Here is a 24,297-nt window from a genome sequence, read left to right on the forward strand (position 1 = left end):
CGATACTGTGGTGGACTTGTAGATAGAGAGGTGTGTCGGTCACCAGAAACCAGCACTCTAGCTACCTCGAATCACCTTTTAATTTTCCCTGTTTGCTTTTCGTTAGCCAAACGAGGCACAGTATGAACATGATAATTAAGCAGCAAGGGAGGATCTACTGTAGATGATTTCGCAAATTCAGGGCACAGTACATGTAGCAGAGGGACCAACATTCACATGCAGAGCCATTTCAGTTTCAGTACTATCTAAAAAGGCTAACCTGCTCTCATGCTTTGCCATGAATAATGATGGAGTTGTTGCATGTGCTGAGATGATGAATGTTTCAGATGAATATATAAGTTTCACCACCACATTCCAAACAAACACACAACCATTCCAATTCTATTCTAACCCATTTATAAGCTCCTTCATTGGAGGTTAGCCCAAGGGTCAGTGTTGCTTGAGAGGTACTCACCCTGTGCAAGTGCCAGTGGACTCAGGCCATTTAGCTAGCTAGCCAAAGCCAATTGCCATGTGGAGTGCTCTCTTCTCCCATCTGAGAGAGGTTCACAAGAGAAGCGGAGTTAAGGAGGAGAAGTTGATAATGAAGTCGCCACCAGCAGCAGGTGAGGCCGGCTGCCACAAGCCACAGGCGACTGCCACCAACAAGATGACGGTGCTGCAGTCCCCGCTGGGGCTCAGGACCATCCTCACCTCCCTCGTCGCCTTCTTCATCGTCGTCAGCTCCGTCTCCCTCCTCTTCGACCGCGGCCAGGATGCTCAGGCGCAGCTCGCCGTCGAGCAGCATCAGCACCAAGAAGTTCTGCTCAAGCAGAAGCCGGCATCAGCAGCAGTGGGCGAGCAGAAATCAGTGGTAGTAGATCAGTCGTCGTTGAGGAGCCAGGAGGCGCAGGTGCAGTGGACATCTGAGCTGCAGGACGTGGCCACGGACAGCGGCGACGGCGGCTTCGACGGCGAGGAGGACTGCAACTGGTCGTTGGGACGGTGGGTGTACGACAACGCGTCGCGGCCACTCTACTCCGGCTTGAAGTGCTCCTTCATCTTCGACGAGGTGGCCTGCGACAAGTATGGACGGAATGACACCAAGTACCAGCACTGGAGATGGCAGCCTCACGGTTGCAACCTTCCAAGGTATCAACACAACTCATCTCCATTCTAATCCACATCAATTTTGACACTACGTACACTCACTACTGCTGCAAGGATCTGAAACTGCACTACTACTTAGTACTACACTCCGTTCGTACTAGCTGTCTCAGTGTTTCTTACCAAACTTCCAACTTGACCTACTCATGGTAACAAAAACGTTTTTAGTTTTGTGAAAGCAGGGGAAAATGTTCTCTCCTAGTCCTGCAGGAAAAAAAAATCAACTTTATTTTTTTTTTCAGATTGCTCTTGTAACCCAGAGTCCTAGGTGCCAACTGGAAAACATACAGAGAAAAATTGGTTGGTTTTGAGTTCTTTAAACAACGGTTAGTTTTGGGGAATAAATTATTGGACAGCAAAAGATCGGTTGTTTTTTTAGATAACAAAAGATACAGTTTGTGAAAGATCAGTTATGAGAGAACCAATCGCCAATGCTTACTTGATAAAGAACTTCAGAAGTTCTTTTTTTTTTCTTCTGATATGGTGTCGCACTCATAAGAATGGACCTTTTAAATTCCTATATAATGGTCAAATCCATTGGAAGTTTTGAGGAAATATAACATGAAGTCCAAGCTCTTGATAATTTCCTTTGTGTCATCCTCTCTTCAAATTCCTGTACTCTTGATAATTTCCTTTGTGGCATCCTCTCTTCAAATTCCTGTACTGTTATGAAGCATCCAAAAAACACAATTGAGTAATTCCTATATTTTTCATATTCCTTATGATTACATTGACACGTCACTTCAATTTCTGTGCTTTTCTTATTCTTGTGTTTTCCTGTGTTTCTCAATTCCTTTGATCCAAAGAGTCAGTTAATATGTTCCTCCCCTAATTAATACCCAATTAAAATAGTACAAGGTACCTAGTGGAAAGAAAAAAAAAACGTCATTTATAATGTGTCCAGATTGCTAAATTTATAATATGGTTGCTTCTGTAATCCAATGGCCAACTAGAAAACGTACAGACAAACTATTGATTACTTTTGAGTTATTCTTAAAAAAATTGTTAGTTCTCAGGACTAAACTATTAACAGTGAAAGATCCGTTATGAAACACAAACCAATCACTATTCACTAATGCTTACTATGGATTAATTGTTTTTTTTTTCTGATATATGGTGTCGCAATCTTTACCCTGTCAAAACAGATTCAATGCCACAAAGTTTCTTGAAAAGCTTAGGAACAAGAGACTGGTTTTTGTGGGCGATTCAGTAAACAGAAATCAATGGGTGTCGATGGTGTGCATGGTGGAGCACTTCATCCCTGATGGCCGCAAGATGCGCGTTTACAACGGCTCCCTTATCTCCTTCAAAGCATTTGTATGTCTCACTAATCTCTTCATCCCAACATGCTTCTGAATTCAGAAATCAGAAACAGTACTCTGTATTCTCTGATCTGAACATTTCTTCTGTTTGCTCCAGGAGTACAATGCGACAATAGATTTCTACTGGTCACCACTGCTATTGGAATCAAACAGCGACAACCCCATAATTCACAGAGTGGAGTACCGGATCATAAGGGCAGACAGGATTGAGAAACACGCCAATGTCTGGAAGGACGCTGATTTCATCGTCTTCAACTCCTACCTTTGGTGGAGGAAGCAGAGGGATGGTATGATGATGAAAGTCATGTAAGTACTTAATTTTTACTCCTCTTTCTTTCCTGGTCAGAAAAAAAAGGTTGCTCTTTTTTCTTATTCCAATGCAACAAAGTGGGGTTTGGAGGCATCAGAAAGTTTTACTACTTTTTCAGTCAAAAAAAGTTTCCTTTTTTTCTCTTTCCAATGCAACAAACTCTGATTTGGAGGTATGATCAGTAAGTCATTATGCAAAAATGTAGGTATGGTTCATTTGAGGACGGGGATGCAAAGTTAGATGAGGTGCAAATGGTTGATGGTTATGAGATAGCTCTCAAGAAACTAACTGAATATCTTGGAGCCAATATCAACAAGAACAAGACTAGAATCTTCTTTGCAGGCTCATCACCTGCCCATTCCTGGTGAGAGAACGTACAACTCTTGCATCATTTCTCAACTGCGAAACATTCTGAAAACCAATAAAATTCATCAGCTCTACTCAAGTTCAAAGCTTGCTTATATTTTTGACACTGAAAATGAAAAAAAAAACACAAATATTAGGGAAAGACCTAATATCAAATAATTAGAAGGGATGAGACTTCGAACCCATGCCGGCTAGCTCCAGGCCCACCACCTTGTGGAGCTAGCCGGAAGATCCCTGGGTGTTTCTCATGACACTGAAAATGGCAATTAATCTACACTGAAAATGACAATCATGTGCATTCTGACAAGAAAATGCTGGAACAAAAATGGATGTTTTCCAGGGCTAGCAACTGGGGAGGAGATGACAACAACAAGTGTCTAAACGAAACAGAACCAATTCAGATAGAAGATTATAGGAGTGCAACCACAGACTACGGCATGATGGACAAGGCGAAGGAGATATTTGGAACACTGGAACCAAAGGGCATACATGTTCAGATACTGAACATTACCCAGCTTTCTGAGTACCGCAAGGACGCCCATCCAACGATATTCAGGAGACAGTACGTTCCTCTGACGAAAGAGCAGATTGCAAACCCGAGCATCTACGCAGACTGCACGCATTGGTGCCTCCCTGGAGTTCCTGATGTTTGGAACGAGTTCTTGTATGCATACATTATGCACAAATGATATATGTATAATAATGTAATCTTAATTTGGCCAAATTTCTTCTTTGTTAACTTGTGGGTGTCTAAGTAGGTATAAGTGCACAGTACTTGGCCCCCATCATTTTTTTTTCTTTTTTGACATTTACATCATTACATTACATGTAAAGAGAAAGGGAAGAACATAAGCGCAGAAATGAAAAGGAAGAAGATAAGTTAATTTGCCTATACTGAGAGTTACTGCTACTTATCGATGGTTGTGCTTGTGCAGCATAAAAATTATTTTTTGTGAGTAAGTACTATACATTGTACATAAAGCAAATGCTGTAAAGATAGGAAATCAATTGCCGAACTGGTCATGTCATGAAGCTCACCAGGGAGCAGATACCAAATTCAGATAGAGAACTTTTCGTGCTTATGTGGATCGTTGGTTCCTCCAATCGGTCACCTTTTGCCCATATGGGCTGTTTAGTCAGCCCAGCCCAGCGTAGGGACCATCATCATAGATTGTGAATTAAGTCTAGTTGACATCCCTCACATTTTCGTCAAGATTAATCAGAAATCTTAACCACCTACTTACAAAACCGGGTTAAATGAGATGTACCGTGGGCGACGACGAACTTGGGGGCGTGCATCCGGTGTGGGTGTGGCCAGTACGTGCAAGAGGAGAGGACTGGACTGGAGCTCACTATCGATCTGCTGCACTTGCGGGCCGCCGTCGTTTAGGCATAGCACCGCCGCACGCTCAAGTGACCCACGGCGCCGCCCTCGACTTCGCGTCGTGCTTCTCACCTCGATCGTCACCTCCTCACTGTCGCCCCGCCCGTCCACGTCGTCGTCGTCTCCAACCAGCTATAGCTCATTCTGCACAACGTACGTACGGCAAGATAAAAACCACACCGTGTTCCCTGCTAGTTAAAACTAGCTGCCCTAGTTAATGCATATATAAGCCCTTGTTTTCTTTCAGGTATTTAAATTTTTAGTTTCAAGTGCCAAATTTGTACTGTGTCATTCATACCTTCGATCTTTCGCTCGCTCTTACTAGTAGGAATCTTTGCAACGATGATATTAATTAATTAATACAATATGAACTTAAAAATAAAGTTCTTGGGTTTAGTAAAGATCGATAGTACACGTTTTACACTACTCATGTGATCCAACCTACTAACCCTTATATGATGTGAAATAATTACTACTACTATATAGTATAAGTACATAGCCCTTATGAGGGCTAGGGTGAAAAAAAGCTTTTTTTTTCTGTCCTATGCAGTAGTAATATGTTCGTATATTGCAACGGATTTATACGACAAGAAATAGTAATGATTTGTGAGTATGATCGAGTATATATATACTAATATAAAATGGAGAAGTTTTTTTTTCCTACATCCATCTAGTAAAATGTACACATGATTTCCCTTATTTTCTATAGCCATCAGATCAGATCCTTTTGTCCAACGGCTGAAAACGTCCACAATTGGCTAGTCTAACATTGCTATACGGTGAACTCACCGCAGAAACGCCCACCGCCAGACGCACTTCTCCCACATGCTAATACCATCGCCGTGCCTTCTACTCTATGAAAACATCACCGTCACACCCTCGCTTCTCCAACACCGCTGCTCCCTTCATGGCGTAACCTCGCTCCTCCAACGCCGATGCACGCTTCCTTCCACTATGGTGTGTCTCCTCTCACTACAAATCACTTCTCTCACTGCAAAATACATCGCATCCTCCTCTTGCGTCGGAGCCTTGGTCTAATACTGTTGCGTACATCCTTCCGTGACGGTGCGTCTCCTTTCTTTTTAAATAGTAAAAATAGAACTATTTAATCAGTATAATTTCATATGTATAAAAAAAAATTAAATGATAAGGCATTTTCAAATATAGGTACATGTAATTGCGAATATCTAGCTAGCTATGCAATTAATCAGGTGCTTAAGATGATGTCACTTAGATGGTTAATTAATTACTTTGCTGATGTATCTGGTAGCTTTTCTTTAGCGTTTGAGATGCAAATGAAAATGGGGAGCATCCATCCAGAGTAGTCCATGTGTGTCACGCATTCGTGTATTCCATCGGATTCCCCTGCCTGCAGACTTGCAGATACAGTTGAGCGTACAAATAAACCATCAACAAAATGGTCCTTATTGCGCATGCTGCTTCCTGCATCAATTCTCGATCGATCAATCATCGTGCAGATCAACACGAATGGTCCACGGTACAGAGACAGCCGCCCCCATGCACCTGGTTTTTTCAACTCTGGTTTTCAATTCGTCATTTGTTCATTGTTCACATGTTCGTGTACATGTACATGACAAATTGACAACCAGTACTTCATTGTACAGGTACTACTGTACTAGCAGACGCTATTACTTTTCACTCTCTCCGTTTCTAAATATTTGACGCTGTTAATTTTTTTAAATATGTTTGACCGTTCGTCTTATTTAAAAAATTTAAATAATTATTAATTCTTTTTCTATCATTTGATTCATTATTGTTAAATATACTTATATGTATATATATAGTTTTATATATATCACAAAAGTTTTTAAATAAAACGAACGGTCAAACATGTGCTTAAAAAGTCAACGGTGTCAAATATTTAGAAACGAATGGAGTATTTTATAATCTTAAAAATGTACATATACTTAATTACATCGATCAATACGTGTTGCCTAGCTCGAAAGTCGAAACCCAAAATTCAATTAGTCAATCTACTACTGCTATCATGTAAAAGGCTCAGGGGGTGTTTGGGAGAGAGTGGCCTCAGTTTATATACGGTTTGGTTTAAGTATAGTTTGATCATCACTTAAGACTAAAATGTCTTCTCAAAATTTCTGCTGGTGCAACTCTACATAATATTTAAAGCGTGCAGATGCAATCCGCATAATACGAAGTGACAGAGCATATTAATTAATCGATGAGAATCAATTTCATAATCATGGAGGTTTTGTTATGACTGATCAGAACATTATTTGCCTAAATGATGATCAAACATGGATGAAGGAATAAAAGAGTGAGATTGTTTATAATAATTATCAAATTAAGATGTTGTCACATCAATGTCCTAAGTGACAAATAAAAAAATGAGAACACCATGTCGGTGTTTGTAATTCATTTTATATAATGAAAATGGATTATGTCGGTGTCTTCAATTAATAACAAGTAAAAAGGAGAAAAGAATGGAGGTAGTAACTAATTAATTGATCAGAGGAAAGTATTACAGTGATGCATATATCCATTAATGGACGCATGGACGAAATTGATCGGAACGGTTGGAATCGGTAGTAAATCTTTGAAAACAATTCTCGGTTGGTCGAGAATGAACCATGCATATTTACCAATTTAACTATTCAATGTCGATATAACAGTACGATGTTAAAAGAAATTAGAAAAAGAAAATCAAATATTATATATGACTAGAATTAGAAATGATATCACTTATATAATAATAACGATGCCGGGTCAATCAGAAAATTCGGTGGCAATAATATATATACCAGCAATATACATGTGCGCATATATAGAGCATACATTAGGAAATTAATTTCGGAAAAGGAGAATGAAGTTTGAGAGTGACATACATAGTCTTAATCTGGCTGCGCGTATATAGTTAGTTAGCCAGGTGGTAAATGGATTAAGGAGATGAGGGAGGCATGCATGTTTGTGTCGTTTATAATGAGAAAGAGAGAGAAATATATATAGGGGGGTTACGACAGCGGGGCGGCGCTGGATGGATGCTGTATATATGGGCAAGAGCGAGCACAGCCGGCCGGAGGAGGAATTAAGCAACAAGCTAAGCTAAGCTAGCCAGAGGAAACAACAAGGAAAAGGAGAGATCGATCGAGCGATGGAGCGGTCGCCGACGACGACGACGGAGCAGCAGGGGCGGAGGAGAGGCGCAGGATGGCGGCGTTGGGCGGTGCTGGTGGCGACGGTGTGGATACAGGCGGTGACGGGGACAAACTTCGACTTCTCGGCCTACTCGTCGGCGCTCAAGGCGTCCCTGGGTGTCTCGCAGGAGGCGCTCAACTACCTGGCCACCGCCTCCGACCTGGGCAAGGCGCTGGGCTGGTCGTCGGGCCTCGCCCTCATCCACCTCCCCCTCCCCGCCGTCCTCCTCCTCTCCGCCGCCTCCGGCCTCGCCGCATACGCCCTCCAGTACGCCCTCATCCTCGACTACCTCCACCTCCCCTACCCGCTCGTACGTACACTTGATCTCTTGAATTTCTTTTCTTTATTTATTATATCGATCGGCTTGTTTTCAGCTTCATTATTTAATTAGCTTGCTAGTTAATTACGAGTACCTAATTAAGGTATCCTTCCATTATGATTAACCGTGCGTGTTTTAGTACTAGCATATATGGTATGGAGATATATACATACATACATACATACAAGAAATATAATGGAGATCTTAGCTAATTAAGCTAGCCAACTGGAGTATACTGATTGATCCTAGCTAGCACGTACGTGGATGTATAGAGGCCAAGGCCAGCAGGGTTCGGAGATTCGAGATCGATAGGCAGATAGATGTATATGGTACTCCCAGATAGATGTATATGGTACTCCCTCTATTTCTCAATGTAAGTCTCTAATATTTTCCATATTTATAGTGATGTTATTGAATCTAAACATATACATCTTTCTAGATTCATTAACATTAATATGAATATGTAAAATGCTAGAATAATTTACATTGTAAAACGGAGGAAGTACTACTATAGTAGTAGTAATGAAGCTACTGATCTGAGTGGCCACAAATAAGTTGCAATCATATATCACATTCATGGACGCAATTCTAACGTCCCATTCAACTGTATATATATTTACTACTGAATTATATGTATACATTAAATCGATATCTGAGAGACACAATGCATCCATATCTCTCCGTCGCCGCGCCCACCTCTCGTTTTTCCTTGGCTTACAATTTTTTGGAATCGTCTGCTGCAATCGATTACGATTTACCAATATACTCCTACTGTGTATTACTCCCTTCGTATTTTAATGTATGACACCATTGACTTTTTAACCAACGTTTAACTATTCGTTTTATTAATTTTTTTTTGCAAATATGAAAATATTTAAGTCATATTTAAAGAGCATTTGATGATGAATCAAATCACAATAAAATAAATGATAACTATATAAATTTTTTGAATAAGACGAATGGTCAAACGTTAAATAAAAAGTTAACGGCGTTATACATTAAAATATGGAGGTAGTATAATATTACCCATGTTATACATAGTCAATCTTATATACTGTGTATATGCAGCAATAAGTTAATTTCTGCCTTAAACATGTATCTGGATTAATTGATTACTTCAATCAACTCAATATATATTTTGGGATGGAGGGAATAACAAACAACTCCTAACCAACAACACCCGCATATGCCATCATCAACCACGATCAAAAGTGTTTATTTAATTGATTCTTTCTCATCTCCCTTTTAATTTTCATAAATGCTAGCTGCTTGCGCCTATTTCAAAAGATGACGAGCCAAAAATAAAAATCCCACACACGATCGAAGAAGAAACAAACAAATGGTTCTCAAGTCTCAGCTTAAAATGGTCCACAAAAGTATAAATAGCTAAAACTCCATCGATAAGTTCACGCTTCACTCATGTAAAACTCACGAACACACTAACGCTACGGCACAATGTAAAACTACAATCCATTCTGTTACTCTAAACATCCAGGTAGCTCTGTGTCCTGAATTACAGTTAATAAAACTCGCTATCAAAATACCCATGCCAGTGAATCCTGCATTATTGGCATCATCATGAATTAATGCCTTCCTGCCCAACTATCAGTTTCAGCTTCAATCCAACTTTGACTAGCAGATGAACAAGCTACCATTCTCCCCCCAAAGAATTCTTCTTACAGAAGGACCATCACTACACTGTATCCCCTTCTTTTGGTTTCTTTCTGACTGGTAGGTGTTGATGCAACTTGCCAAGTCACCTCCTTCCTTCAACTTCTCCATCATAAACAGTAGCAAGAAAGAAGCAGCACATCCTTTTTATCAGTTACAGTAACCAAATAGTATGAACGTATTCCTGATTTTAGGAGTCCATAACCAATCCTCTGCTACCATAACATACTTTGAATTGCATAATAAGAGTTGTTACACTGCATAGCTCAAAGACATAATTAGCCGTCCTGGTTACTCCTCTGAAACTAAAACAGCATGCCTAGACAAGGTCAGCAAGTTACCTATTATCAGACCGGCTGCAGTTTTCCTTTTCTGAAACCAAACGGACATGAGGCCTTTAACAAAGCAAGGTCTTCAACCGCCAAACTGAAGGCACTCCCTCTAAAACAGAAGCCACATCATCAGCCTAGAACAAAAGTCCTGACAAAGAAAAGCATTGCTAGCGCGTCAGCCATAAATGTGATCACAACTACAACATCACACATGCCTGTTGCATTGCATTTTTCAGTACTCAGAACAGCATCCTCAACCTGCTCATGCTTCACATATTCTTCCTTCCCTTGGGCAGATCTTTCGATGTCAGTAGGAAGTACGACATCCTTTTTACAGATGAGGAAGCATAACATCCTGATAAATACAAATACCAATTAGATCACAGAATTATTACTGAAGATCATGCCATTACAGTTTTTCCGTAACCGTACATAACACTCTCTTCTAAACGCTACTCGAAGCACCAAATCTGGATTTATCACTTTGTTGTATGCATTACATATTAGTATACTTCATGTCTTGCATACATTAAACCAGGATGTATGACCTGATCGTTGGTACATAATAACTTACTGGTAGGCATATTGTCCTTTAACTCTCATCAACAGTATTAAACCAGCGATGTATGGACATGCTTTTTAACTGTTTGTGGCCAGTAAAACTGAGCTAACCAACTGATGGACTAATTTGGATCATGTATTACAATGCAGGTGTTCTTGATCTGCCTGGTAGCAGGTTGCAGTATCTGCTGGTTCAACACAGTATGCTTTGTGCTCTGCATTCGCAGTTTCTCCTCGAGCAATCGCCCACTGGCCCTCTCCCTCTCCATAAGTTTCAATGGGCTAAGTGCTGCATTCTACACCCTCTTTGCCAATGCCCTCTCCCCCTTTTCCCCATCTGTATACCTCCTTCTCAATGCAATTGTCCCTCTCGTTGTATCTCTTGTTGCACTGCCAGCAATACTCCTCTGCCACCCACATGACGGCCACCTCCACGTTGTGCCCAAGCATGACAAACATATCTTTCTTGGTCTCTACCTCCTCGCGTTCATCACTGGCATATATCTAGTGATCTTCGGCTCTTTCATCACAACCAACTCCACTGCATGGGTGGTCCTTACAGGTGCCATGGTCCTCCTCGCCCTCCCTCTCATCATCCCTGCCTCCTCCAGTTGTTCTCATGTGGACACACATGACCCTGAACCTACTGCTCAACTCAACCATGACGATTCAAAAAAACCACTATTGCTCAATAATAACCACAGCACAGAGTCCAATGCCATGATCCAGAAAACAGTGGAACACCCGATGCAGGATTGTTGCTTGGGGACAATACTGGAGAAGGGACGCATGTTGGTTCTTTGTGAGGAGCATAGTGCAAAGAAGCTTATCCAGTGCGTCGACTTCTGGCTATACTACATAGCCTACTTCTGTGGTGCCACTGTTGGGCTAGTGTACAGCAACAACTTGGGGCAAATTGCACAATCATTTCACCGGGAATCTCAGCTCACCATGCTTCTTGCCGTCTACTCCTCCTGTTCCTTCTTTGGCCGCCTTCTCTCTGCACTTCCAGACTTCCTTCACAGGTCCCTATGTCTTGTTCTATATACTTGCATGCATCTTAATTCTCACTAGCTGGTCCATAAACTAACTATATAATGAATTTGCATGCAGGAAGGTTTCATTTGCTCGGACAGGGTGGCTTGCAGCTGCGTTGGTTCCCATGCCAATGGCGTTCTTCCTAATGTGGAAATTGCATGATGTAAACACTCTGGTAGCAGGAACAGCGCTAATTGGCCTAAGCTCAGGCTTCATCTTTGCTGCAGCAGTGTCAGTGACCTCTGAGCTCTTTGGACCAAACAGCATTGGCATGAACCATAACATCCTCATCACCAACATCCCTCTTGGATCACTTCTCTATGGTCAGATTGCTGCCCTAGTGTATGATGCAAATGGCCTAAAGATGTCAGTAATAGACAACCACAATGGCATGATTGACACTATGGTGGTTTGCATGGGGCCAAAGTGCTACTCAACCACATTCTTTGTGTGGGGTTGTATCACATTCCTAGGGTTGGTGTCAAGCATAATCCTATTCTTGAGAACAAGAACAGCTTACAGTGCTGCTAATGGTCAGCAAGTTATAAACACCACAGCCAAGTTTCGAGTTGACAGAACTCCTTGATATGTTCCTTACTGCTATGAAACCATGTCTACTTTGTACAAGTTTTGATTGAGTTCTAAGTGAACTCGGTTAGTAGATAACATGCATGTAAATAAAATCATCAGAGAGAATTGTAGAGAAAGAAGCAGATTAGGGTAGCAGTTCCATTTACAGGGCATTGATGTTGAGTTGCTGACATCCAAGATGCCACGAAATTAGTTTTGAACAATTGTTTCTAACATAAATAGTAAAATCAAGAACATTTCTCAAGGTTTTTTTCTTCATTTAGCACTTTGCGTATGATGCAGTTGTGGAATTGGATGCCTCTGCCTAACATGCTAGGTTATTACCTCAATAAGAACTACGAAAATTAGCTGGTTCAATGGCACAGTGGAACATGAAATTTAGTTAGGAACACAGCCGGAGCCGGGCAACGTCAGCTATCTTTAATCACAAAAACCCATAGTCCAGTAGCAGCAAACAAATGAAAAAGGATAGTAGTAACACATTAAAAATAGAACTGTTCAACCTCTCCAAGCCTATAATTTCCTTGTTATCTACTATGAAACATCAGTGCATCACATAAAGATGGCATGCCATCTGTGTATGTGTGTTGAACCAAAAAAAAATATATATCAAGACATACGGGTGTATTCTTCTAAAGTATTTGTAGAAGCTACCACCTACCATCCAGAAGTTCGAGAGAGGTACAAATACTGCAAAAATGCTACTACCTCCGTTTCAGGTTACAAGACTTTCTAGCATTGCCCACATTCATATAGATGTTAATAAATCTAAGCACACATATATGTCTATATTCATTAACATATATATGAATGTAGGCAATGCTAACATGAAACGGAGGAAGTACTAGTACATCCAACAAATTACCTCATGAAGGGCTTACAATTGAAGGGTGGCAATGAGTCTAGGGCTATCTTTTCTCTTGGTCATCATGCTTCCTCCATGGATTCAGGGCTTCTCTCATGGCTTGAGCCTCTGGGCTGGTTTCCCAAGCTCTTTTCTCTGACTCCAACACAGTCACCTTCTCATCTGTAGTACAGAGTCAAATAGAGAACATAGATCAACATTAGCATGCAGTGATGAACACAAATAACAAAAAGAAAAATCCTTTTTGCAGCAGCAGGGACGCACAGAAGCCGGTGTGGATCATGAACAGCTCCATGGCGGCGCCTATGGCCGCGCCGCCGGCCGCGATCTTGAGGTACCAGCCCAGGAACCTCATGCCCTCTTCACTAAGGCCGGGACGAGACGCGAATTTTTTGTATTCTCTTGCACTCAATTCGATTGTCGCAACCAAGCTGCCGGCCGGCCTGACGCATCCACAGACCCACAATAACCAATCAATGAAATGAGAATGAACATCAGAAGCAGGGGGAAGGAGAGATCACCGGTGGTACCTTTCCGTCGCCGGAGCGAAGTGAGCGATAAGGCGGAGGCGGAGGCGGATGCGGCGGAGGCGGAGGCGGATGCGGCGGCGGCGGCGGCAGACGAGGAGGAGGTGAGACGGGGAAGCAGGAGGAGAAGAAAGGGAAGGCAAAGGTTTGGAGTGGGCCTTACGTCAAGATAAGAAGGCCCACTCCAACTCGACCCAACCCAACCCAAACCCAACCCAAAAATATCACTGCTTGGACGGAGACCACACCACAGTCCACAGTCACACGCTCGCGCGGCATGACGGCGACCTCGCCGCCGATGAGGTCTGTCGCCGCCGCCGCGCTTGTCCTAACCCCCACTCCAACGCTCAACCGTCTCTCCTTTCCCTTCGCCCACCGTCACTGCCCTAGTACTGCTGCTCCTCGGTGGAGGCCCGCGCGGTGCCGCGGGAAGCCGGCGGTGGAGGACGTGGTACACGACGACGAGGAGGAGACCTGGCGGCGGGAGGCCAACCCCGAGAGGAAGGATGGAGGAGAGGAGATGCTCGGGCGCGGGTGGTTCATGGTTGATGAGATTGGTATGGACATCCTCACCATCGCCTTGCCTGCTGTGCTCGCCCTCGCCGCCGACCCCATCACGGCGCTCATCGACACCGCCTTCGTTGGCCATGTCGGTAAGGACCTTAATTGCTTCCTCACTTACTACTTGTAATTGTCCCTTCATTCTATACAAATCTACATTTACCGCACAAGAAAAATTATATCCCCTTTTGGACTGAAGTGGAGAGTGAGCTCCTCAATTTCTTGCGTCGGTTCTTGACAATGAAATAGGGAAAAATATTCTTTCTATTAAATTACATGCTACGATGACTTCAATTCTGAACTCAGAATATCTGTTTCCGCTGTCTTATGTTGTGAAGAAACTTATTTCTTACACATTTACATTCTTATTTGCTACAAAAATGTTGATCACGATACTAATTCACTTGGCGGTCTCCAACTCATTCACCAGGTTCGACTGAACTTGCTGCCGTTGGAGTATCCATTTCTATCTTCAATTTGGTATCCAAGCTGCTCAATGTCCCATTGCTCAACGTCACCACATCCTTTGTTGCCGAGCAGCAGGCAGTGGATGCCGATTATAACAGCTCCGTAGAAAAGTAACCAATCTGCACATCTTATTTGCTTTTTAAAATCTTTCCTTCTTGTTTGCACACTACTGATTAGTGTTTAGTTCTCACATAGGAGAAGAGATTTTCATTTCACAAGAGAAAGCAGGTGAACAAAGGAAGTTTCTTCCAGCTGTCTCAACATCCTTGGCTCTAGCTGCTGGCATCGGATTGATGGAAACCGTGGCACTGATCCTTGGGTCTGGGACACTACTGGACATCGTCGGTGTACCTGTCGTACGTAAGCTAATTTATTTCAGTATTCAGTTATCTAGGATTTATCTGTTCTCTGAAACATGGTTGTTGATATCTAAAATCGTGTGTAGAACTATCAGCTAGGTGGGTCAAGTGCCACATTTTTTGTCGTGTTTTTATGTATTCATCTTGATGTATATTACTATTACTTCAAAAATGTTTCCAGACCTATTCTATGTGCTTTATTAGTCAAGTTTTCAGCTGATAATAAGGAATCAAAACAACAGTCCTTGATCAATGCGTGAATATGAAGCCAAACTAGAATTTACATTAAAATAATAGCATGACACTATAACAATATTTGGACAAAGTTTGTACCCTAAGCATATTACTTATTTATATGGATACCAGCATATTACAGAGCACAAAATATTTACCTAACGGGCCCTTGAAACTGATCACCCTAAAGGCATTAGCCCATTAATAAAATTTTGGGGGACCAAATTTAGTCTGCAACACCTACTCTCCTTTGGTTTATTCATTTCAAACATAGTGAGCTTAAGGCTACGTAACCTTGGAATTATTCTAAACAATCTTTATTACAGATCTAGCAAGTTCTTAATACTCTTGCTTCAACATAAGTTCTCTATACAACCTACACAGGATTCACCGATGCGTATACCAGCAGAGCAATTCCTTACTTTAAGGGCATATGGTGCACCGCCAGTCATAGTAGCGCTTGCAGCACAAGGTGCTTTTCGTGGATTCATGGATACAAAGACACCATTGTTTGCTGTGGGTAAGACAATGTATGCAAACTCTTCTGGATGAAATAATTGGTTTTAGGGTGCTTTTCAATTCTTCCGTCTTCCATTTGGACTTGCTAGTTGCTTTCAATCTGGTATTTGAATACCAACACTTCTTTTTAGATGAAATACCTGCACTACTTGTTTCAGTGCATGTGTAAATTCTCATGATACAATTTGATTGATAGTATTTCTCACATGCATCTTTTAGTTGTTATAACTATGTTTTTAGTGTTATTTATATGTTCTGTGCTGGCTGTTAAGTTCAAAATAACTTAAATTTCTGAGCATGTGTTCTGAAATTCAGCCTGATGCATATGATCTGCTGTGGTTATTCAAGTATAGTTACTTATTTTTATTGTTATTATGGTTTGTTTCTTGTTTAAGACAATAAATTTATTCGACTCAAATTATAAGAAACTAATACTCTGGTGCTTACAGTTGCTGGTAACCTAGTGAATGCATTGCTGGATGCTATATTTATTTTTCCACTTGGTCTAGGAGTAAGTGGCGCTGCATTGGCAACAGTGACTTCTGAGTATGTTGAACTTACTGTGAGACTTTACAACAAATTTACCTTTTCTTTCATTTGTAGTCTCTTCACATATCTCAATATTTTCTATAAGTTCTCATAGATCCCTGATCTATTTTTCATAATTATCTGCATGTATTTAGGTATTTGACAGCGTTCATCCTCCTCTGGAAGTTGAATAGCAAAATAGTTCTGTTCTCATGGAAAATTGTTTCTGGAGACATCATCCGCTACCTAAAATCTGGTTGGTCAATATTCCTCATGTTGATTTCCAAAGACTACAAATGGTGGTCTTGCTTCGTAAGAAAACGTTGATCTAAATGAACAGATGAAACTATTGATAAGCTCCAAGTCCATTTAGTACTTGCTCTATTAAACAAGTTTCATCTTGCTGCAATTTATCTCTATTAAACAAAAAAAAACACTTTAACATACACCAATACATGATTCTCTAGGTGCGCTGCTAATTGCAAGAACCATAGCAGTAGTCCTGACATTCACTGTGTCGACATCCCTGGCTGCCAGGGAAGGGTCTGTTCCAATGGCTGGCTATGAGATATGTTTGCAAGTGTGGCTAACGATTTCTCTACTCAATGATGCACTAGCTCTTGCTGGTCAGGTGTGTACATTTACAGGAACAGACCTTTAGTTTCTAGCCTCTAATTGTGTTCACTTGTAAAGTGTTCATAATATAATGCAGGCTCTACTTGCAAGTGAATACGCAAAAGGAAACTATAAGAAAGCCCGTATTGTCTTATACAGAGTTCTGCAGGCAAGGAGACATTATAATATTATGTTCTCAAATGATTGACATTTATCCTCTTATTTTCGCTCTTGCTATAAGATCCTCATACTATTTTTTTATGCAGATTGGAGGCGTAACTGGTGCAGCACTTTCTACAACCTTACTCCTTGGGTTTGGATATTTGTCCATGCTGTTTACAGATGATGCAGCAGTTTTAGACGTTGCCCAAACTGGAGTCTGGGTAATGACTATTCTGAGAAGTCAATACTTGATTTACCAAGTGATATGCAATGGTTTTATAGTAATTGGCTGATGGATTTTTGCAGTTTGTCACTGTTTCTCAACCAATAAATGCTGTTGCGTTTGTGATGGATGGGCTCTACTATGGTGTTTCTGACTTTGCTTTCGTGGCATACTCTACAGTTCAGATTTCTATTCTTATCATGTCCCATTGTATAGTTTATCAGTTATAGCTGCAGCATCCTAATCACATTAGTATTTTTCTTGTTTCAGTTATTTGCGGGAGCTATCTCATCAGCAGTACTGCTTGTGGCCGCTCCTAAGTTTGGTCTTGGTGGCGTCTGGGCTGGCCTTACTCTATTTATGAGTTTGCGAGCAATTGCTGGGTTCTGGAGGTAGTAATGGATGATTGCTTAGGATGTAGGCCAATTCTGTTAGAAAGCAAAGTTGTTGACTTGAGTGATTTTGTGGTTTTTCAGGTTAGGGAGCAAAGGTGGACCATGGAAAATAATCTGGTCTGAAACTGAGTAAAGAAAAAAGATAGTGATGTATAATTATTAGATTAACATCTTACAGCAAACATGTAAAGGCAACTACACAGGAAAGGCAGATAGCTGCTGGTCATAGTTCAGAATAAGATTTTCTTTGGGAGATGACAAATGTATGTAGTGATTTGGTTACAACAAGTACAGATACAGATACTTGTTGGTGGCTCTAGATAGATAGCTCTCTCTTTGTTTTGACTGCTATAGGAAGTTGATTCGACTTGTACAGTGCTGTCCTATAGAATGGACAAAGCTGATAGCTGATGTACACAGGAACATTCAGAATCATTCATCCATGTAAATAAGTCTTTCTTTGGGAAAAGTGTACTGTTTAGTGAACAATTCTTCTCTCTTTATATATACTTTTTGGAATGAAGTTATGTCCTGCGATTTTGGTACGGATCAGCAACATTAACATATACTACTGCGTTACTGCCCCAGGCAGACCACAATGATTATTCAGTGGTTTGATATATTCCGATGCGACATAAGGTATTGATTATTTTGTTGTTGCAGTTATTTGCGGGAGCTGTCTCGTCAGCAGTACTGCTTGCTGTCGCTCCTAATAAGCTTGGTCTTGGTGGCGTCTGGGCTGGCCTTACTCTATTTATGAGTTTGCGAGCAATTGCTGGGTTCTGGAGGTAGTAATGGATGATTCATTTGGAAGTAGACCACTTTTTTTAGAAAACCAAGTTGGTAACTTGAGTGATTTTGTGGTTTTTCAGGTTAAGAAGCAAAGATGGACCATGGAAAATAATCTGGTCTGTAACTGAGTGAAGAAAAGAGATAGTGATGGTGTATACTCAAGTATTCGATTAACCACTTACAGTCAACATTTAAAGGCAAGTACAGAACGGCAAGCAGGAAAGGCAGATGACTGGTGGTCATAGTCTAGAATATTTTTTTTCTCGAGGAGATGACAAATGTAGTGATATGGTTACAAGGAAGTTGATATACGGAGTATATATACAAGAACATTAACAAAAGGAAGAATCAGTAACAAATACAAGGCGCAACACAAGAGGGCGTGAGTTTTGTTGTTTTTCGTTTTCGAGTGAGAACGAAAACGAAAACGAACAAAGACACTCCAAGTCAAGACACTCCGCTGTGTGGATACCTGATGTGGCGGTCACCAAGATGATTGATCCGCTCCACAGTGATGGTATGCACCTCCAACTCGGAGTGATGAATCCATCGCTGCGGTCCAGTGGTCTCGTGGTTATCCAAGATGTGTATGTGGAGTTGTCCGTCGCAGATGCGGTATTCAAAGCACAACACTGAATGAAGGCCGACGAGATCCTTTCCAAAACAGAACTCGCTCAACCTCTGAAGCATCTTGCTCCGTGCACAGCCTGACCTGTAAACCAGATCTTCATCTTCAACCGAGTTGAACAAATCATACCATGGGCATACCCATATGGTTCCAATGAAAGGCCCGCGTGTGTCAAGAAGCTCGGCGATGCGGTCCGCAGTCAGGCCACCACCAACGTCCCACCGGTGCCGCTGCCACGAGCGCACTGGCAGCATATATGGCGCTGGAGCTGGTGCGCTTGTCGTCCTCGCTCCACCTAACCTCTGTATCATATCAATCACATCTCCCACTCGAGCTCCCTCTTTCGGCTTCCACACCTTCTGGCAGAAGCAGGCCCTACGCAGCTTGCGGGGGGCCGCGGCGTTGCAGGGGACGGAGCCAGTCCCGTGCATAGTCTCGTACTCCCTTCTATGCTGTACCTCTACGCACTTGGTGGAAGAGACAATCGGACAAGTGTCTGTGTCAGAACAACAAATATATACTGCATAACTACCTGCACAAGTTACCTGGAGGAGTATATATAGTATGTAAGCCAAAAATAACTTTTAACTTAACTGGAACTGTTTGCTGTAGTGGACTACCAAGAAATTCTTGAAATGAGTTCTTCTGAGTAACTAGATGCAGATCAACTCGCTTCATACACTCATCAAAAGCATCCAAAAAACATGTGATTCCAGCACTGTCAGCAGCAATCCCTAGGCGCATGGCCTCAACACGAATAGGCGCAACCTGCAGTAATTGTCTATCAGTTACAGTGAGTAGAGCAATTGAAGTCCACTGCCAAAATCAATCAACTCACCTTATTACGAAGACCACGTGCTGCCAATACATGCTCTTTAGTCCAACCCTCCATCATACTTGTGTAATCACTTAAGGACTCCTGTTATAACTTACAATCACATCACAAATGTGTAATAAACATGACAAGCAGATTCTAACATAACTCAACGCTCATCCAGAGAATCTGATGCTAACCAAATTCAAATAAGCATATAAATAGACTACTGTTCCCAGGGAGCATGCCCAACAGAGCACAACTTTAGGGTGAAACTTCAAACATTATCCCAAAATGTACCTAGAATTTTTGGAAACCCAAGTTACAATATTAGATAAGGAAGCTTAATAACTGAAAATCGGAAAACCAGGGTTGCATTTGCTTAGATGAACGAAAATCGGAAAACTTCCAATACTATTCCTTGGAAGTCAATTGATATACCGCTATGGACCCAATAAAATGCCCCAAGGTTTCAATTACTTATGCAGAAGAGTCGAGAACAACAAAAACTTATGCAGCTCTCCCATCAAAATCTTCTATTTTCAGAGCATGTTCAAGATGCATTCAACCCTAGATGTGTTCTATAGGATACAGAAGGAATACAATGTTTGTGCACACCCACTCCCCTCTTTTAATTCAGCGTGGCAATCTTGTAGTGTAGGTGATTGGATTGTGGAGCACTGGAGCTATTGACGATACAATGTACTGTGTTTTTATGTTGATTGATATGTACTCCCTCCGTTTCACAATATAAGACTTTCTAGCATTGCCCACATACATATAAATATTAATGAATCTAAACACATACATATGTCTAGATTCATTAACATCTAAATGAATGTGGGCAATGCTAGAAAGTCTTACATTGTGAAACGGAGGAAGTACTTACAAAAAGAATTGTTTTTTTCAGGCACATCAAAGCCTAAAGTATGTAGGACTCCTGGATTTTCATCACCAGCAAGAGTTCCTCCTAGGTTTTCTTCCGGATTTTCATCTCATATTGGTTATCCCCCTCCTGGATTTTCTTCTCAGGGTGGGTCTAATCAGGTGTATGTTTTGGCATAATACTTTTTTCTTGGAAGTCAATTGCGCTACCACTATGGACCCAACAAAATGCTCCAAGGCTTTAATTACTTATGCAGAAGAGTCAAGAACAAGAAAAACTTATTCAGCAGAGGGTGCCCTCCCATCAAAATATTCGATTTGCAGAGCATATGATGAAGATGCATTCAATCCTATGAACGTAACGATAACTATCTTGCATCGTGATTCTCCTAGATGTGTGAACATTAACAAAAAGAAATTTAAGCAGTAAGGGATTGAACCGTTGTTTCACATCAAGAACATGAACAAGGCAATAAGGGATTAAAAGCATGGGTCAAGAAACATCAAGAACGGGCAGGAAAGAAAAACATTCTTGGGCCAAGAGGGGACATAAGCTCACCTCGATGTCAGCCGTAACAGGCGGTGATGGTCCGACGAAGATGGCCTCAGCGCTGGTGTCCATGGAGACACCGGTGTGGCGCGGTAGATGGACGGCGCCGTGGGCGGGAGTCGCCGGCAGGGGCATGACACCCAAGAAGAGGAGGTAGCCGCCGATGAGCTGCGGCTCCGAAGGTGTGGTGGTGTTGAGGAGGAGGAGGCGGACGGCGGCGACTGGCAAGGGATTTCTTGATCCTTGGCGCAGCGAGAGAGAAGAGGAGAGAACAGAGGAGGAGGACGTTGAGCGCGCGGATGCGGGGAGTTTTCAAGCCGAAGAAGGGACGGACAGGTGGGCCCGACGTGAAGCAGCGTGGTCGGGCCGCCGCATCCCTGGACATATCCTGACTTGATCGAGCCCAACAGCCCAACAGTTTAGGTCCTTGGGCCTTGCCTTGCTGGGCTGGAAATCTGACGAGACCCAGGCACGGCGCCTCGATCTGCTGCTGACGATTCGCTCGGGTTCAATCGCCTCGCCGCCACCGCCACCGCCATCGCCACCGCCGCAGAGGGATGGCGACGGAAGTGGCTGGCGAGAGGAGGCTGCATGAGATCGAGCTGGGACTGAGTGAGAAACAGGTGGTGGGTAGGAGCGGCGGCGGCGGCGCCCTGACCTGACCTATTAGATCTTAGGGCCTCTGCTCTCTCTCTCACCTGGCCGAGCTCCGTGCCATCCCGCACCACGCCGGCGAGCTCCGCGCCACTCCGCCGAGCTCGTCGGGGCGCGGGGAATCGGTGGCTCCACCCCCGTCTCGGCCTCCGCCGCCGCGTCCCCGGCCTCTTGACCGCCGCCATGATGTGAGGAGAGGAGAGAGGAAGCCGCGACGTAGGAGGAGCGCCGTCCGTGGAAGGAGAAGGGAGGAGCTCCCACCGTCCCCCGCGCTCCGCGCCGCCGACCTCGCCATCCGCCGCCGAGGGGTGGTGCGCCGGGCGGTGAGTGGATCGGGACGGCGACGGAGAACGTGAGGGAGAGGCCGGAGGGGATAAGGGAGAGGGGAGGGATGGGATTTGTTTTTTTTTTCTTTTTCTGGGTTTTAGGGTGTTTGGCGTAAATTTTGGAACTTCCCATAAATTTTAAAAAATATGAGAACCGGAAAAAAGGTCCTACAACCACTTGCACTGTGAGAAAAGTAAACTTTGGACCCGTAACCTTAGACTACGTGTGTCACGTCCTAAAATTCATAAAATTCACGGACCAGAATTTCAAGTAAAGTAAAATATGAACTAAGAGGCTATTCAGATTATACCCAAAATAAATCTTGCCAAAATTTCGGCAAGTTGGCAATATGCTAAAATTTTGGCAGAATTTCTTATGCATTTACCAAATTTTAGCAACAAACTAAACGTAGACATATTTTTTTTTAACTATACCAAAATATGGTATGGTTGAAAATAACATCAATCTGAACAGCCCCTAAAACTTATGTCCAGAACCAAGCAAGGTACACAAACGATAAAGTTATTACACAGATCCCGTCTTAAAAAAAATAAAGTCTTACATATACGGCAGGATATTAAAACGAGCTAAGTAATCAACAGAACCCTCATAGCGTAGCGACTCTAATCCACAGGCATCCTTGACGACAGCAACAAGCCTAATCCTCTGAATAGTCGCCATCCAAATACTCTACTTCTGAGGGTTGGAGGAGGAAATAGAGCGAGGCTGATGCAACAAGTCATACCAAGAGAAGGTATGATGCAAGATAATTCGAGAGGAGGCTAAAGGTTATTTGCACAAAGCTAGCATTTAAAATCATAAGTTGAAAATAGTGAAACAGCTGATATAAGTTAAGCAATATTAAACATCATTGTCCAACGCTAAACCATGTTGCAATAGGCCCAACCAACCACCTGAACTAAACTAGTTTCATTAAGACAAATTATTAAGATGAGGCTAATCAAGTGAATCTTGTTGATCGCCCATAACCGCGGGCACGCTATTCGAATAGTTTTATTTTGATCAGAGGTGTACAACTGTACCTACAAGATAGCCCCGCAACACGTTTCCGTGCACCGACATGTCACCACGATATACCGGAAAGAGACTGTGACAGGACCCTTCGCATAATCCTCTCTAACTAATCGCACCACACTTCAGGTTTCGCCCCCACCCCTAATCCAGCAGTGGGCAGCCCCCTCTTGTGCCTAGGTGAATCCGGAAGCAGTATAGGCCGTCGCAGGGCCCATCCAAACTCCATCACGCTCACCCTTGCCCGGGTACGTCAGTTAGGAAAAGCTACACTACAAGCCCAGTCGTTGCCCACGCTTAAGAATGGTAATTCTTACGGGAGGTTTCCAGCGAATCGGTCCTTAATTGCCATGAATGCGTCTAACAATACCATGTACCCACAACCCACTATTAACCATGTTTTAGTTTATTAATACCATTGTGGTACATAATCATTAATCTCAGGAATAATCAAGGTCTAGGTAGTAATGTAAATTCCCTTAGTATGCTAGTTGATCGAAGCATGGCTAAGCATCTCCTAAACTAATCATCTAATCGTTTTGTACCCCAAGTTATCAATGATACAAGGTAACAAATAGGCTGAGTACAACAAGTATTCATCCCACATGACATTATAAAAGTAATGCAATTTAAATAGAAAGCGGGATATTCGTAACGTAGGTACAATATGTTCAATGAGATATGCATGAATTGCCCTTGCTCCGACGCTGAAGGAACTTTCGCTACCACTTCGTAATAGACGGGAGCGTCGGGACCGTTGGATTCTATTCGACAAATGAAGCACACAAGCAAAACATCAAACATGCTATAAGTCTACTGAAGCAAGAAACAAAACCATTTTAATGGATTTTAGACATTTTTATGAAATTACTGAGACTTGAATGGATTAAATCGGAGCACGAACGAATATGATATGAATATTAGAAGTTTTACTGTATTTTTATT

The 24,297-nt window shown here is 42.3% G+C and overlaps 2 protein-coding genes, 1 long non-coding RNA gene and 1 pseudogene across 6 annotated transcripts; 2 read left to right on the forward strand and 2 right to left on the reverse strand.

The window, feature by feature from the left end:
• Positions 1 to 362: 362 nt before the first annotated feature.
• LOC127757067 (xylan O-acetyltransferase 13) lies at positions 363 to 4,036 on the forward strand. The gene is made up of 5 exons (XM_052282490.1): positions 363 to 1,131; positions 2,292 to 2,463; positions 2,566 to 2,774; positions 2,984 to 3,142; positions 3,485 to 4,036. Exons 1-5 carry the CDS (start codon positions 512 to 514, stop codon positions 3,831 to 3,833), a joined length of 1,509 nt encoding a protein of 502 aa, XP_052138450.1. The 5' UTR covers positions 363 to 511; the 3' UTR covers positions 3,834 to 4,036.
• A 3,237-nt stretch (positions 4,037 to 7,273) lies between these two features.
• LOC127756314 (uncharacterized) lies at positions 7,274 to 18,395 on the forward strand (annotated as a pseudogene).
• Positions 8,973 to 13,118, reverse strand: LOC127756316 (uncharacterized). 2 transcript variants are annotated; one of them, XR_008013207.1, is made up of 3 exons: positions 13,080 to 13,118; positions 10,283 to 10,379; positions 8,973 to 10,172 (listed from the first exon to the last, which is right to left on the reverse strand). It is a non-coding gene; the product is annotated as an uncharacterized LOC127756316 (long non-coding RNA). The 2 variants fall into 2 exon arrangements; XR_008013208.1 differs by having other exon boundaries at positions 13,096 to 13,108.
• Positions 18,396 to 18,695: 300 nt separating the features above from the next.
• LOC127756308 (uncharacterized) lies at positions 18,696 to 22,435 on the reverse strand. Of its 3 annotated transcripts, XM_052281683.1 has the most exons (5): positions 22,038 to 22,434; positions 21,349 to 21,941; positions 19,929 to 20,009; positions 19,685 to 19,858; positions 18,696 to 19,557 (listed from the first exon to the last, which is right to left on the reverse strand). In XM_052281683.1, the coding sequence occupies exons 2-5, from the start codon at positions 21,472 to 21,474 to the stop codon at positions 18,910 to 18,912; spliced, it is 1,029 nt and encodes a 342-aa protein (XP_052137643.1). In that variant the 5' UTR covers positions 21,475 to 21,941; positions 22,038 to 22,434; the 3' UTR covers positions 18,696 to 18,909. The 3 variants fall into 3 exon arrangements, with proteins under 3 accessions (XP_052137643.1, XP_052137644.1, XP_052137642.1); XM_052281684.1 differs by having other exon boundaries at positions 18,696 to 19,589; positions 19,687 to 19,858; positions 21,349 to 22,435; XM_052281682.1 differs by having other exon boundaries at positions 21,349 to 22,434.
• Positions 22,436 to 24,297: the final 1,862 nt, after the last annotated feature.

Source organism: Oryza glaberrima, chromosome 12 (genome assembly GCF_000147395.1).
Source record: "Oryza glaberrima chromosome 12, OglaRS2, whole genome shotgun sequence".
NCBI lineage: Eukaryota > Viridiplantae > Streptophyta > Magnoliopsida > Poales > Poaceae > Oryza > Oryza glaberrima.